This window comes from Pezoporus flaviventris, unplaced genomic scaffold (genome assembly GCF_033815535.1).
Source record: "Pezoporus flaviventris isolate CSIRO_AGI_PZ_B2104156 unplaced genomic scaffold, CSIRO_AGI_Pfla_v1 ptg000002l, whole genome shotgun sequence".
Lineage (NCBI taxonomy): Eukaryota > Metazoa > Chordata > Aves > Psittaciformes > Psittacidae > Pezoporus > Pezoporus flaviventris.
In genome coordinates, this window is record NW_026892550.1 from 58,423,028 (window position 1) to 58,438,104 (window position 15,077).

A 15,077-nucleotide genomic window follows, 5' to 3' on the forward strand; every position below is an offset into this window, starting at 1 on the left:
TTCCCATGCAAAAGCACAGACTTTGACCTACAGGCCATAGTTCCTTCTTCTTCTTAAACAGAAGTCTAGTGTTTGGAAAACCTAATGAAAACCCCTAAACCCATGGGGAAACAAACTGGGTTTTAAACCGGTTTTCTAGGTAGTTTCACTCAAAGAAAGTTGAGGACATGTCTTGTTTATCGACGTGTTCTACAGCGAGTTGAATGTGGATAGAGAAGAAAATCACAGCGGAAGGGACCCAGGAGTCTCGGTAAACCTTTCATGTAGTAGAGGCTGTCTTTTTGGAGAAGAACTGTGGTTCCTCTTGGAAGCAGAGTTGTGACTGAGGAGAACTGATGTGGGCAAGAGCATAGCTGTGCTCTGGTGACCAGACAATGAGCTACACATTTGAGTGATGCTGACCCACACATGGTAGTTTCAGCATGGGTCCCAGAGAATTGTGTCTGATTTGCAGCTTCTGTTGTCTGGTTTTAGTTAGTTTTCTTTACTGTAATATGTCAGACTGCTATTAGATTAGGCAGGGCTTGTAGCAATCCCATTCTGTTATCTGACTGACTCCAGAGGCCTTCAGACCTCGGTCATTGCTTATGCCTTGCTTGATGCGGAGGGAAGCGTGTGTTGGGCTGTGTAGGCAGAGGAGTGGGAAGAGGCCGGACTTGATGTGCTATACAATTCTGGTAAATGGTTTTCTCATGGTTAAACCACAGGAGCCTGACAGCCGACCTGTCAGACTGCAGAGAGGTGTGACAGCTGGCACAGGTTCTTGTCGCTTTGAAAGCAGTGCTGCGTGCAGGAAGTTTTGCGCAAGCGTTGCGAGGACAGCACCTAATCTGTTTTTACAGTTGACGCTCTTTATAGATGTTGTCTCAGTTTGCAGCAGGGTTGGTTAGTGGCAAACAAAGATGAAGCTTTCATGTAGACTGGTGTCTTAGTGAGTGACAGGCAGGGCTAGCAGTGATCCAGGAGTGCTGTGCAAGACGTTTGACTGATCCTGTGGAGAAATGGGGTCCGTGTTTCTGAAGCAGATGTCGATGTGCACATGCTAGAGCATCCCCACGGTCTCATGGTCTCTCAAGCTCTTTCAAACAGTTGAAAGAGGAAATTTTCCTGGGTTCTAGTAAGCTGTGCTAGAAGGAAAATAGCTCATGAAGCCCTCAGTCTTTCATCTCTCCTTTCTCTTTTTGCCTGCAGCCTGACCCACCAACTTCCAGTAAGTGGCAGCCTGGCAACTGCCTAACCAAGGTAAGCCCACCCTTCTCCCTGCAACCCATTTAAAAGCAGCACAGTATCTGAAATGCCTGCTAGAGTGTGCAGTCATTTGTGCTACCCGTTTAATGTCTGTTGTGGGAGAGCACCTTGTCTGCAGTTTGGGGGGGTGCCCCGAAGAACTAACCCAGCCATCCCAGTTTGTGCTTTTCAGTTTTGTCCATGGGTGCCCCTTCTGCTGCCATTAGCCAAGTAACCTCAGTCTGAGTAGCATAGCCTTTTCCTGTGTGGAGTAGTCTGAAACAGTTGTGATTGCTTGCTTACACAAAGAGAAAGGAATTCTGCAGGCTTGAACTGTGTTATTCCTTAGGGGCGATGGTAGAAGCTTCGTGCCTTTTGCTTTTCCATAAATGCAAGCTTTTAACTGAAGCAGGTTCACTGACAGTAACAACCATCCCTAAACCCTGCTTTGGATCTCAGTGCTTGGATAAATACATAGAAGGTTTCTTTGGCTTTCCCTGGAGCTGTCGTGGTTCTAGCAGTGAACAGACATACGTGAAAAGACACGTATGTCCAGTAAGGGGCTTTCCAGACACATCCTTGCAGAGTCCTTCTGCTGTAATAGTTGCTTTCCTTTGAATTAAAGGCAGCCCTTTATTTAGCAAAGATAGTAATTGCTCACAAGTGGTTTTTGGAAAGCTATCTATCTCCCAAAGGGGACTGTGAATAAGCTTCCAGGCAGGCACAGAGAAAGTTGGCTGCAAGCCTTATGGTGGATGGGTATTCGCTATGGATATTTCTGTGCCTGTATACCTTTTTGGTGGTCCGCACCAAGCGGGTAGCTTAGCATGTGTAGGTGAATAAGCCTGGTTCCCATGTGGGTTTAGTTTAGTCTTGGCATTTTCTGAACTTCCCATAGTTGTAGGGGAGAATTCAGGAGGGTGGGGAAATCGTGAAGAAATTTGAGAGACCCCAGCAGTCCCCCTTGTGCAGAGCACAAGGAAAGGTGAAGAGGCAGTAAATCTGTCACTTCTCCTGCTGCCTCAGAAGACCCAAGGCAGGAGCTGTTTGATCTTAGACATGTCCTGCCTGGCAGTCTGAGCGTCTGACTTCAGGACCCCCCCCCTCAGAGCCTCACTGTCTGTATTATGTAAGCATGCATCTGTCCTTGGAGGCTCATCACAGCCAGCTAGGTCAGTACAGCTGTCAGACATCTTTTGCAGCAGTGTGGAGCTCAACCTGAGAGACAGTTGAAGGTCATGATCTGGAGCCTTGCCCTGAGCACACTGCCAAAGGTAGACTCGGTGCTGCACGCAGCCCACTGAGCTCTGTGATAGTGACATAAACCTGGATGTACTCTTGGGAGGGACACAAAGTCCTAGCATGCTATTGGCTATTGACAGCCAGTGGATAACGCTGACTGATAAGTGCAGGTTCTTTTACATTTTCTTGGCTTGTAGCAAAGTATTCTGAAGATTTTCATTCATGTGAGCTGATGATTTTTGATATCTTGTACTTTTCCATCCAGGGAGTGTAATTGAAAAGTAGTATTTATTACCTCTCTACCTTAATGGTTCCTGTTGGAAGACAGTGGCAGCAATTTTAACTGACTCCTAAAATTTCATCTAGATCATAGTTTTGTTAATAAACCCAAAAACCCCTGCACATCTGAATGCAGCGTTTTCCTTCCCTTTGATAAGACTTATCAAAACCCCCAACTGTCTGCAGTTCATGACTACATCAGGAGGAATCTGAATACATTTCTGTATAATTCATACCAAGTAGAAGAAAAAAAGCCCAGCCAGAACAGATGCAATGCTTATTTTGAGCAATGGAAGTGCCTTAATTTTGATTACTATTAGCCGCAAGAGGTTGAGCAGTTCCGTCTCTGCCACTACAAAATATCCAAGCAGAAGGAGATAAAATGTCATCTTAGGATACTGCTCAGTGAACCTGAAATCTGTATCTGCTGTGGTCTGGGTTTCCACTTTGTTGGTTCCACTATCTTTTCAATACTTCTAACAAGAATTGATCAAACTTAGCTGCATTGGTTTATACTTTACGTGAACTTTAAAAACCTGAGTGATTTGGTTTTCTTTCTTCCTGTTAGAGGAAAGCGGTGGACGAAGAGACGAATAGGAAGAAACTGAAATCAGAGAAAGAAAAAAAATCACTGAACTCTTCACCTAAGAAAGACTCCAAGAAACTGAAGTGAGTATACGGTGGTGGAATGGCAGAAAGATGCACGAAAGTGAGTGTGTCTTAAACAAGGAACTGTATCTTCTGTCCTCACACATTTGCTTATAACGTAATGTGCCTCCTGAGGCTTCATCTGCTGAAGATTTGTCTTTAACTCCTGGAACCCACCAGGTGGCTGTGGGAATGGAATTTATTCACCTTATTATTTGTTGCAGGTGTGAAGTGATACTTGGGTGTCACCTGTTTCCGATCCCTTCTTAATGCTGAGGATTATGGTTCTAACCATTCAAGAATAAGCTGATGTTGCAGTGGCCGATCGTCCTCCCATTCATGCTGTTCGCTGCTGCACAAGCGTTGAATGTTGTGGCATTTGTCCAGATTTCTAACCGTCGAGATGGACATGATTTTAAATGCTTCCCATCCTGCAGCTTCCGTTACCGTATGCTCTGATCCGTGTATTGCGCGTAGCTCGGGATATCTCTTTACGCTGCAGGAAATGTAATTGCCAGTTGTGCCCATATTGCTTGTCTTTTTAAGCTGGTAGGCAACCATTTGCGCTGCTGCCTTTTGGACCAGATGCAGGAAACATATTTGTGCCAACCAGATTTGTTGGTTGAGTTCCATACAGTGCGGTAGACTGCCTGCCTGCTGGGATGCAGGAGTCATTCCCCTTCTCCAAACCTCCGTGGAGGCAATCTGTCAGCAGGTGATTGCTCTAGATGATCTGGGGGGTGTTAGCTGTTCTATGGGGAGTGGCATCTGCTTGTTCTGCATGGTAGTTGAGGTGTTTCAGGGGATGGCAAGAGAACTTGCTGTCTAGCTGAAGATGCCCCTGCTCATTGCAGAGGAGTTGAACTAGACAAGTGTTAAAGGTCCCTTCCAAACCAAACTACGATTCTATTCTGTGATGTTTGAACTCTCAGAGAGTTCATTATTTCTGCTTTCATGAGAAACAGAAGTAGCCTTAAAATGCTTTCTAGGCAGGTGGCGAGCATTTCCCTTCTCCACTAAAATCATCTTGTTGGTTTTGTCTTTTTGTATCTGTGACTTAATGGGCAGACAAGCGTGTGTTTTGAATCATGACTCTGTCTGGAATTTCAGGGGGCCTTTATGGCCGGGAATTTCTCCTTTATTCCAGCATAGCGTTTGCAGTGCTTCTAATGGATGTACTGAGATTTTGCCTATATAATTTGCTTAATTTGTGCTGCCAGCATTTTGGCTAGATCTTTGCTAGAGCAAATGCTTCCAGGCGCATGTCTTCAAATGGGAGGCTTGCGCATCAGTCATGGGCTACTGCATTAAATTCTTGCTTGTGGCTTGAATTTGAGGCATTGCCTTGGATTGGTATAGTGTTGAGGTTTGTGGCCTGAAAATACGAGTAATCTGCTTTTCTGCCGAGAAAATAGAGACGTACTCTTAAAGCGCTGAAACGCTGGGCTAACGTTTAGTTGGGTGGTATTTCAGTTGGTGTAATAACGGAGGGGCTTTGACACTGGGGTTCATTCCTCCCTTTTTCTCAGTGAAGGCAAACCCCATGTTCCGGCTTTGGGAGTGAAAGGAGAATATGTATTTTGGAGGAGAGAGGGCACTGGATCAGGTCAGAGGGTGCTGCTGTGCTATAATCCTCTCTGGAGCTGTAACAAGGCAGTGAAGTTAGGGAGCACGAGTGCAGTGAGTAGGGACTGTGCCATGGGAAAAGTGGGTTGTGGAGCAGGGGAGAGGACTGTCTCATGCACAGCAGAATGAAGCCAGATGCGCAACGTTACACTTCAGTCTTTTCTCTGGGTTTAGCTTAATTTCCTCCTTGTGATGTTGCAGTCCCTGAGGTGGAATGCACTGCTGAGTATTTTTGTGTAAACTTTGAGAAGCTGAATCAAAGTGATGGAAAGGAGCAGTTGTGAAACAAGGTTTAGAGTTATTTGGTGTTGCTTCGAGCTGCCGGAGTTCCCTTGTATTGCTAACTTCAGATGATCAGAAATCTGCTATGCCACCATATTCTTAAATGTGATAGTCCCTGCCATTCAAAAAGTGCAACATTTTAAATCTCTGACTTGAACCCTCTCAGTCTTGTGAGTGTTGTCTAGTTGAGCAGGCAAGTCTTAAAGGAACAGTTCGGTTTAATTCTGTCCAAGTGTGTACAGGATCAAGTGTCAGGGTGAGTATCTGTAACCATAGAAGACACCTCCTACTGTAATGGGGCAAGAGAGGCAGTGTTGCAGTTTATTTGCCCTGTTGGCTGATTTCTCCTAGAGAACTGACTGTCTCTGTCTTTAAGTAAAAAGCGGCTGTGTTGGAGGGATGCCTTTTTTGCAATATCCTGCTATCCTGGTTATAAATTTGTATTCCAAGGACAAGTCCTGGGGCTTAATTCTACTTGAAACGCAACTCGCTTGTCTGTTGTTAGCAGCTGAAGATGTGGTATCTAATGCACACTGAAATTTCATTTTGCCTTTGTTGGATTCTTAATGTCATCTTCACTTCCAGAGAGATTTCAGCATCATCGGTACATAATGCAACGAATTTTGTAAAAATTCACCACATTATTGATGCACCGTATTCATCCCAATTGCTGAATGCTCTTCCCGTCTCCAGAGCATCAAACTCCAAGGCTTCATATGAATACTGGAAGAAAGATTTTCAACCTCCACCACTGCCACCACTGTGTCCTATACCTCCTGCACCAAAGTCAACAAAGGTGGCCCAGAAGAGACGCAGAAGCCAGAACGACGAGCTGTCTGCCATCGACAACACAACCAAGACCGAGAGCAATAACAAGGATCCTTTGATCTGCAAGCACCGCAAAGTGCAGAGTAATGAAGCTGAACTATCAAAGGATATCAAGGTAGGTATCTGTTATAACTAACAGGAAGTTCCCTGCAACCCGTGGGTGCTGCGTGATTCTCTTTAGAAACATGCTCTGAGGATATAGAAAAGGAAAGAAGATAAACCAGCCACCAGAGAAAGCTCTCTGAGGCATTTTGCCCCTTTCACGGCTATCTGTAACCGTACGTCACTAGCCCAGAAGCCTACACTGTAACTTCTCTGCTGACTTGCCATCGTTTGTTTTCATCTCATTTAGTGGAGCTTAGTGAGAAGAGGTGCCCGTGTAAAAACCAAAGGCATCGTGTTGATGGCAGTAACTGTTTCTGACTGTAGGCAACTGCAAGTACAATACTGGTGTAAAATAAGGGTGTTTACAAAAGGGAAAAGTGGGCTGCTTAAAAATAAGAAACATACAACCCGCGTGTAAGGTTTTCATAGTATCATAGAATGGTTTGGGATGGGATGGAGCATTTACCACTTCTTTGGGCAACCTGTTTCAGTGCCTCACCATCCTCACAGTTTGCTTATGAAATTGTTAGTGATCCTTGCAGCTGGATCTTTGCATTTTTGGGTTGTAAAATTCAGTTGTCTTCCTATTTACTAGTGACTGGGTGGGTGTGCTCTAGTATGTTGTGTGAGTCAAGCCCGACTGTGCTCGCTCTCTCAGCTGGCTTCTAACTGCTTGCTTTTTCCTTATAATGTAGTTGGTAATGGAGAATCAACGATTTTGTGGTTAAGCTGGAAATAAGTGTGAATGGATATTACCTCTTGCTGCCTTGGTTAGTGAAAGGTTTCCTGAAAAATGTGCTGCTTGCAGCCTTACTGCTATCTTAGCCATTGTGCAAGGAAAGCTGCTACTTAATTTCCCCATGCTTGGGAAAAGTATTAATGATGTGAATGGTATTAAGCCTTTCTACTAGCAGTCAGGTAAGAAGCCAGGTTTTCATTTCCATTATTGGAGGAGGTGCTGGGGAAGTAGGTTAGAAGACAGGTAGAGCCTGGGAGATAGACTATGCCTGGGACAACAAAATATTTCCTATTGAAATTCAGGAAAGGCAAGCTTTGGAATCGTTTTCGACATCTCTCTAAGCAGATTTATCTGTATTCTGTGATTTGTCAGGGATCTGCCGGACACGTCACAAAACTTTTCCCAGTGCCTTCTTTGCCAAATGGTACCTCCCAGCCAAAGAGACCTCAACTCAAGTTTGAAAGGTAAGGTTTTGTCTTACACCCGTCATCTGTACTTTGTAAAGCCACCAGGCCAGCCTGGCCCTGCAGCTACCCTGGCTTCTGCCTTAATAGGCATTTCTCTGGGGAGGAAAGAGAGAAGGAGAGGTGTCGGCGACTTGCCCTGTACTGTCTTCTCATGTCTGGGACTTACCCCACCTACCCCAAAGCAAAGGTCTAATTACAGCATTTCTTGGACTAGAAGCACTACTCTAGAAATTAGTTACTTTTTCACTCTGAGAGGAGGTACCTCTTGTGCCTGCCTACAAATGATAGGTTTTGATTTGCCTCCTTCTTGGCAAGTGGTAAACTACTCTGTGACAAGGTGCTGGGCAGGCAGGTAACTTTTTCTGAGAGGGCATGACTCTTTACTTGCTCGTTTTGTTAGTGCACGACTGGTTGTGTGCCATTTGCACGGTGAACAGTTTATCCCACTGCCTTTTCCCTGTTTTCTGTTTTTCCTCTCTGTGTCCCAAATTCAGACATCTGAAGTATCCAGCAGAATACTACGCAGAAGAGGCCAGGAGGCTGAAACACAAAGCTGATGCAATGGTAAGTTTTGGCTCTGTGCTAGAAATGTAAAGCAGCTCATGCATTGGGAGCCAGTATTTGTGTTCATGTGCATAAGGATTCACCAGTTAAAATGACTTCCCATACTCCAAACTTGGAGTCTGTTCAAGTCATATGTGGGGATGCTGTCTTTGTTTCCCAAAATGTTCAGACATTTCCCTTTGTTATAAACACATCTAGAGAACATGCCTCAAGAACAGGATTTAGAGCAGATGTTGTCTGAGGTTAGCAGGCCACTTTGCTTTGCAGAGCTATGACAAAGCCCTTGTCAGAACAGTTATAGGACAGTTTACCCTGCAATGTCACGATCCTGACAGTAATTGTGTTGCTGGTGGACAAGACTTGGAAGTTCCCTTTGCAGATGTAAGCAGCTCTCTTCTTTATGTGCAGTTTAGCAGTGTACATGAAGTAGTGTAGTTTTTGCTAGTTAGGCCTCAGTCAGATAAGTTACATATGCTACTTGCCATTTACCTGTGAAAATGAAGTGAGGGAACCTGCCTTTCATGAGGCAGGCCTCCAAGACCAGACAGTAATATCCAAAAACTGTACAGATAATAAATACTTGGGGAAACCATTGGTCAAGAGGAAGAGCTACAAACAGCCAGAGCACACCCAGACCACATTAACTGTCACCTGGAGGCCTGGCCCGCATCTTTTTCTTCCTTCAACTCCTGACTTACTAGGGAGAAAAAGGGAATGTGGGTACACTTGAGACATTTGGGTACACTAAGCCATTTTTGTCGTAGTCTAAAAATGAGAATATTCTTCCCAATAGACTGACAAGATTGCGAAGGCCTTTCAGTACCTAGAATCTGCCCTTTTCTTCATCGAGTACGGAATTGCCTTGGAAGCGAATGCACAGAATTTCGCCTACAAAATATTCCAGGACACCACAGATTTCATCAAGTAAGCAGTTTTCAAAGCAGCATGTTTGGAGGGGAAGGGTTAGTTGCATTGCTTGTTTGCACCTGTGGCAGCTGTGGGTTCCCACCATGGAGCAGAGTTCAGGTTGCTGTACAAGCACGAGACAGGCCATGCAAAGGCACCAGAGACAAATCCTTTGAAATGGTTCAGCATTGCTTATCGGAAGACGTAGGCGCCATGTCCTCTTGAGCATTTGAGCCTTGCAGCTGAGGTACACCAGAGAACACCGGTTCTGACAAGAAAGGGCATGAAGGGATTTTTCCTTTATCCAGACCTGAAGTTGCTTTTGCATGCGAGCTCAGTAGCATTTCAGTTTTAAAAAGCAAAGCAGCAATACAGCATGTGGAAGAGCAGTCAGTGCCCCAGAGGTCTTGCAACTTGATTGAAGGCAGACTTTACTGGTTTCTGCCATGTGTTTTTCTACCAGTACGCTTTATTGGGGCTTCTTTTAGCAACCTTCCCCATTTAGTTTCAGAGCCATAGTAGATATATGCAGGTAGTATGACATACACGGGCCGTGTGACATGTACAGGCAGCACAACCTGAGGAACCATGTATTGGATAGGAGGGAGACAGGTATCAGTTTATTCCTATTGAAATGAGGGGATGTATGAGTGTGTTTGAGAGTTGATTTGATGCCTTGCCTCACAGCTGAAACAGCTGTCAGGTTTTTCTGTCATAGCCTGCAAACTTTTAAAAGGAATTATTTGCTTTCTCCTCTTGAAGGACTGTATTTCCCAGCTGCTGCTGTTGCTTTGCTTTGCTTTCAGAAAGCAGAGTTGCTTGGCTGTGTTTTACCAAGCGACGCATTTCCTCTGAGATGTCTGCCCCAGGCCATTAGGTGGCCCATGGGGAACATCTACTTGAAGGGGTGCTGCCTGTTAATCGTGTAAGAGGAGAGTGAGTCACATAAGAGGCCGTTATCTGTTCCTGTGGCATGGAAAACAAGGCGTTTTGAGACAGTCCTCTGCTCAAGGTCATAAAAGCACTTGGTGCCAGGACTAAGACCTCAGGGCATGTTCCCTGACTTTTGGACCAGCCTTTGAGATAATGGCAAGCACTGTTTTCTCCTATAAAGAGCGGGCCATCAGATCACTGACGGCTGACAAGGTTCTCCTTCTTTTGTTTCCTTAGATTCATCATGACGCTAAAATACTGTATGAGCCCCTCAGCACCTTCACATGAAGAAATCTTTACCGTGTTATGGTGCGTAACTCTTTTTCTGTGCCTTCGTACTTTTTAGACTTGATCGAGTGAACGACTCATTAACTTTCAGGGGAAAAGGAATGAGTGAAATGGGAATCAGGGTTCTGCAAGGAAGAAATCCTCACACTTGAAAATCCAGACTGAACTGGAACACCTCTAGTGTGAGCCAACATATCACAAGGGACCACACGTGGAAGGCACAGGCTCTAAAATCTGATATTCTGGTAACTCGAGAGCACCTAAGGGCTTTCACCTAAGGTGAAAGAATGCAATTTGGCTGCTCATGTTGGAGCCACCTAACTGAAGCTGTAGCTTGAACGTAGCTGAGGCACGTGGCTGCAGGGGGGCTTACTCAGCCTGTGGCACCTGTAAGAGGCTGGGCACCTGTTTATATGAAAGACCAGACCCCGCCCTCGTTTGGTTTCTTTCCCCTTGTGATTATTTCACAGTGACTTTTTTAAAGATAGGCAGAAGGAGGAGAAATCCCGAGCTTTCTGGACTTTGCAGTAGAGCTGAGGCATGCCTGCCTGCGTCCCGCAAGGCTGGTGACTGCTGAGCAGGCAGCAGCAAGCGTGAATATTGACCAAGCTTGGGTGTGTTTCTGTTGACAGCATGCGCTGCCTGTCCCTTCTGAACATGGCCCTGTTCCGTGGCAAAAAAGAGACTGCAGCAAAGTATTCCAGCATTCTGAACGACCACTTCAAGGTAGGGCACGCGTAACTGAGCTGCCAGATGCATGGCTGCGCTAGTTACTGATGGCAGCTGAGCAGCCCAAATCTAACAAGAGTTCTTTTCTTGCTGCAGAGATTTCCCACAAAAGCACCTTCTCCGTCTGTTGCAAGGTAAGATTTGAAAATACATGGGTTGTAATGTGCCCATAAGGGTGTGAGTGAAAACAGCAGCTGGAGTATTTGAGTTGCAAGCTGCATGTGAGAGTGCCTTTCCATTGGCTCTTTCTTGCCACCTGAAATCTATTGTTAGGGGCCATGAGTATGTTTCTGCTCTCTCTTTCCCACCTCTTCTTGTTGGGAAGGGGTTTTCTTTGTTACGAGGTCCAGAGTTACCGTGTATCAGGCGGAGCTGGTCTTTACCAAAGAAGTGGTCAGAGGAGCAAAGAAGGTATCATCACTAGGCTGTTTCAAAGCCCTTGTTGTCATCTTTGTTCTGTTAGAGATCCTTTGATACTTAGTGAGATACCCTTCCTGTCTTCCTGGCCACTGTCCGGTAGGGTCGTGCCTTCACCCTGTGGCAGCATAACTTTGAGGTGATACCTGAATATTTGTCTCTTTAGCTCAGTCACCAATTAAGAAACTCATTTTCTAATTTGTGAGTTCTAGAGCATGTTGTCCTTTCTAGGTATCTGCAGCAGTGTTGCTGTGTATGTGGCAGCGAAAGTTAAATGTTCATGATGGTGTTTCTTTCTCCTGCAGGAGCACAGGCATGCCTTCTCCATCGTTTCCAGTGCCGTCTCCTACCACTTCTCAGCGGGGAGCTGGCAACTGCAGTGGCAACAGTATGTGCTCTTCAACCACCGTCTCCTCCGATATCCCAGACATCACCTATTCCTACGTCAACATCACTTCCTATGTTCTCTCTGCGCTTAATAATTGGGAACGAGCTGATGCACTGATCCTGAAGAATCAGGGTGAGCTTTTGCCCTCTGGCTTTTCTGTCTTTTGTGTTGTGTTTGTACGTATGTGCATGCCTAAATTCTAACAGTGTAGCAAGCACCATACCTAAAGATCAAAGCATTACATACAGACAGCTATGGCATGTTGGCAGAGATGCCAGATGATGATATATTGATGAGTGTTGCCATTTAAAGGTTGGCTCGGCATCCTCAAATGTCTAAGAGCTAAGGGGTGAGCGTATCAAGTGCAGGGAACCAGCCAACTCGCATTTCCTGGTAACACAAGAGGCATAAGGAGTTTTTTGCTCTTTACTTTTCCCTTTGGGATGCTTAGGTTTGCTGAGTGGGTTCACTTTTACTAGAAACATTTTGGCCTGCAGCCCTGTGCTTTTGTTGGTCAATCTTCCAGGTAGTTTTGTCTTGAGAGCAGTGGGGCTGGCATCACCCTGTAACAGAGAGGCTGAGCTGCCCTTGAACTGGAGTTCTTCTGGGGCACATGATCAGTATTTGCCGGTAGCATCTCCTGACATTGCTGCTACTTTTTGTGTTTTACAGTTTTATTGTTAAAAAGATTGTACTGTCCTGTGGTGCCGCGACAGGTACAAGCAGCGGTGAATGCTCAAAAGCCCTAGATTGGGTGCCTTCAGTGTGTAACCTGCTATTCCACGTGGCATTTGCAGCCATTGCAGTCATTTTCCATAAACCACAGCTTTCTGAGCTGCTGTGGGTGAAGGGGTGTAGTGTCACAATCTGTTGGCAAACTCAGAAAAACCCAAAAAGACCAATGTGCCTGGCTCAGTTGCTGGAAGGTTGTAAAAATTCGCTAACGAGGCAGTGGCTGGAATTCAGAGAATACTCCCGAAATGTTCCTTACACAGCTGAGCAGAAATTTTCAGCCTCCAATCTTTGTGTGTAAAAAACAAGAGCCGAAAGATACTCTGCAACATGATTGAGACTGGAGGGACTAAGGGACTGGGAAAAGCCCATGTCACTGGAAGGCAGGTCCTACAGGAACGTCTCAGAAAGGTGACCGGAAAGGAACAGGTGGGCTGATTTCCCATAACTTGCTGTCACCTGCAGAGAAGATTGCCAGTACAGAGCAGGGTGTGCGGCCTGACGGCACCTCCCAGCAGCCTCAGATAGGCTACAAGAGCCGTCTCCTACCTGTGCAGGAGAAGGAGCATGGTGCCTGAAGTTGGTGGGAGGATAGGAGCACTACCTTAACCCTGCCTCAAGTGCCCAGCTAAAAGCAACTCAAATTAGAGCTGTATAGCCTGTCAAGCCTTAGAAATGTTTAAACCTGTTCAGTTGAGAAATCGTGATGGCTCCAGGGTTTGAGGATGGATGAAAGGAAAGGGCTGTTCTGACAGCTGTGTGTGCTTCTGGGCATCCTTCAGAAAGACGGTCAAATCTGGCCGGTTCAACATCTGGAGGAGCATGTGGCAGGGACTGGGGTGTGAACACCCAGACTTCTGCCCTCTGCCGTGGAGTCTCAATGTCCTTTTACAGGCACTGGGGGAGGTGGTTCAGTGTGTATGCACACGCGAGTGCCTTTTCCTCTCGTATGCCCTGCCGTGCGTGCTTGTTAACACTTCCCAGCCTTCTAATACCGCTGAGCTGTCTGTATTAACCACGTGTTTAACGGGACTTCCCAAGTGACAGTGTGCTGCTGTTGTTCCTCCGTGCCTCTTGTGTGAAACCAACCAAATGTTTTCTCTCTTTTTTTTCCAGAGTTTTTTGGGGAACTCGGCGCAGCATCGGAGGAGCTGTCACTGACCAGCAGCTTGATCAGACTAGTCCGCTATGTTAGACAGGGTTTACACTGGCTGAGACTGGAAAACAACATGCCTTAACTGGTGCTCAAGTTACTTAAGTTGGTTGTTCTTCTTAAGTAGCTGGAACAACTTCTTAGGTACCTCGACCAACTTCTTGGGTACCTCGACCAACTTCTTAGGTACCTAGGTACCTGCAACAATTTCTTAGGTACCTGCAACCACTTCTTAGGTGCATGCAACAACTTCTTTGGTACCTGCAACAACTTCTTTGGTACCTGCAACAACTTCTTAGGTACCTGAAACCTCTTCTTAGGTGCCTGCAACCACTTCTTAGGTGCCTGCAACCACTTCTTAGGTGCCTGCAACCACTTCTTAGGTGCCTGCAACCACTTCTTAGGTGCCTGCAACCACTTCTTAGGTGCCTGCAACCACTTCTTAGGTGCCTGCAACCACTTCTTAGGTGCCTGCAACCACTTCTTAGGTACCTCCCAGCACTTCTTAGGTGCCTGCAACCACTTCTTAGGTGCCTGCAACCACTTCTTAGGTGCCTGCAACCACTTCTTAGGTGCCTGAAACAACTTCTTAGGTGCCTGCAACCACTTCTTAGGTGCCTGCAACCACTTCTTAGGTGCCTGCAACCTCTTCTTAGGTACCTGAAACCTCTTCTTAGGTGCCTGAAACCACTTCTTAGGTACCTCCAACAACTTCTTAGGTACCTCCAACAACTTCTTAACTGCCAGGAACAACTTCTTAGGCACGTGGAACAACTTCTTAGGTACCTCAAAGAACTTCTTAGGTACCAGGAACAACTTCTTAGGTACCTCCAACAACTTCTTAGGTACCTTGGAGAACATCTTAGGTACCTGGAAGAACTTCTTAGGTACCTGGAAGAACTTTTTAGGTACCTGGAACAGCGTCGTAGGTACCTGGAAGAACGTCGTAGGTACGTGGAACAACTTTTTCTTCTGAAGTACCTGGAACTTCTTTTTCTTACTATCATTCTTATTTCTATTATTATTATTTCTTTATTTTTGTTTTCTGCCCTTGGGGTTTTGTTTGTTCTTTGCACTTTCAATGTCTCAGCCTCTCTTTATTGAATTCTTAGATTGTTCAGGTGTTGAACTGTGGAACTGTCAGCTACAAAGCGCCTGCAGAGGAAGAGGAATCATCGTGGGATAGATCTGGGTATACTGGAAAAACATTGAACTGTTCTGGGGAGGAAAGCCACAGCGTTGATGGCACCTTCCTTTAAAACAACGAAGCGCAATGAAGTGTCTGAATGGCTCAATGTATTGATGGTCTACAAACATTTCTATGAATAACCAGCGGAACAATAATTATACATTAAGAAGTGCCTTCAAGAAGGACATCTTCCTCCTGAGGTTATTATGCAACATCCCAGTGTTTGCAACAGCTGTTTGAACAGAAGACATCTGAGAGAAGTGTTATTGCAAGCACAGGTGCAGTCTTTGTTGTCTTTACCTCTGCATTGGCAAGTAACACCCTCACCAGCGCCG

The 15,077-nt window shown here is 45.7% G+C and overlaps 1 protein-coding gene across 1 annotated transcript in view; it reads left to right on the forward strand.

Moving 5' to 3' along the window:
* The window catches only part of LOC133264976 (AF4/FMR2 family member 1-like), a 30,018-nt gene extending 17,040 nt beyond the window's left edge, over positions 1 to 12,978 (forward strand). Inside the window, exons 9-20 of the mRNA XM_061445173.1 lie at positions 1,192 to 1,242; positions 3,317 to 3,417; positions 5,998 to 6,247; positions 7,349 to 7,440; positions 7,792 to 7,795; positions 7,948 to 8,007; positions 8,801 to 8,931; positions 10,084 to 10,155; positions 10,767 to 10,869; positions 10,960 to 10,997; positions 11,586 to 11,800; positions 12,866 to 12,978. Of these exons, the coding sequence (XP_061301157.1) occupies positions 1,192 to 1,242; positions 3,317 to 3,417; positions 5,998 to 6,247; positions 7,349 to 7,440; positions 7,792 to 7,795; positions 7,948 to 8,007; positions 8,801 to 8,931; positions 10,084 to 10,155; positions 10,767 to 10,869; positions 10,960 to 10,997; positions 11,586 to 11,800; positions 12,866 to 12,978 (1,230 nt within the window). The remainder of the gene's footprint in view (positions 1 to 1,191; positions 1,243 to 3,316; positions 3,418 to 5,997; positions 6,248 to 7,348; positions 7,441 to 7,791; positions 7,796 to 7,947; positions 8,008 to 8,800; positions 8,932 to 10,083; positions 10,156 to 10,766; positions 10,870 to 10,959; positions 10,998 to 11,585; positions 11,801 to 12,865) is intronic.
* The last annotated feature ends 2,099 nt before the right edge of the window (positions 12,979 to 15,077 follow it).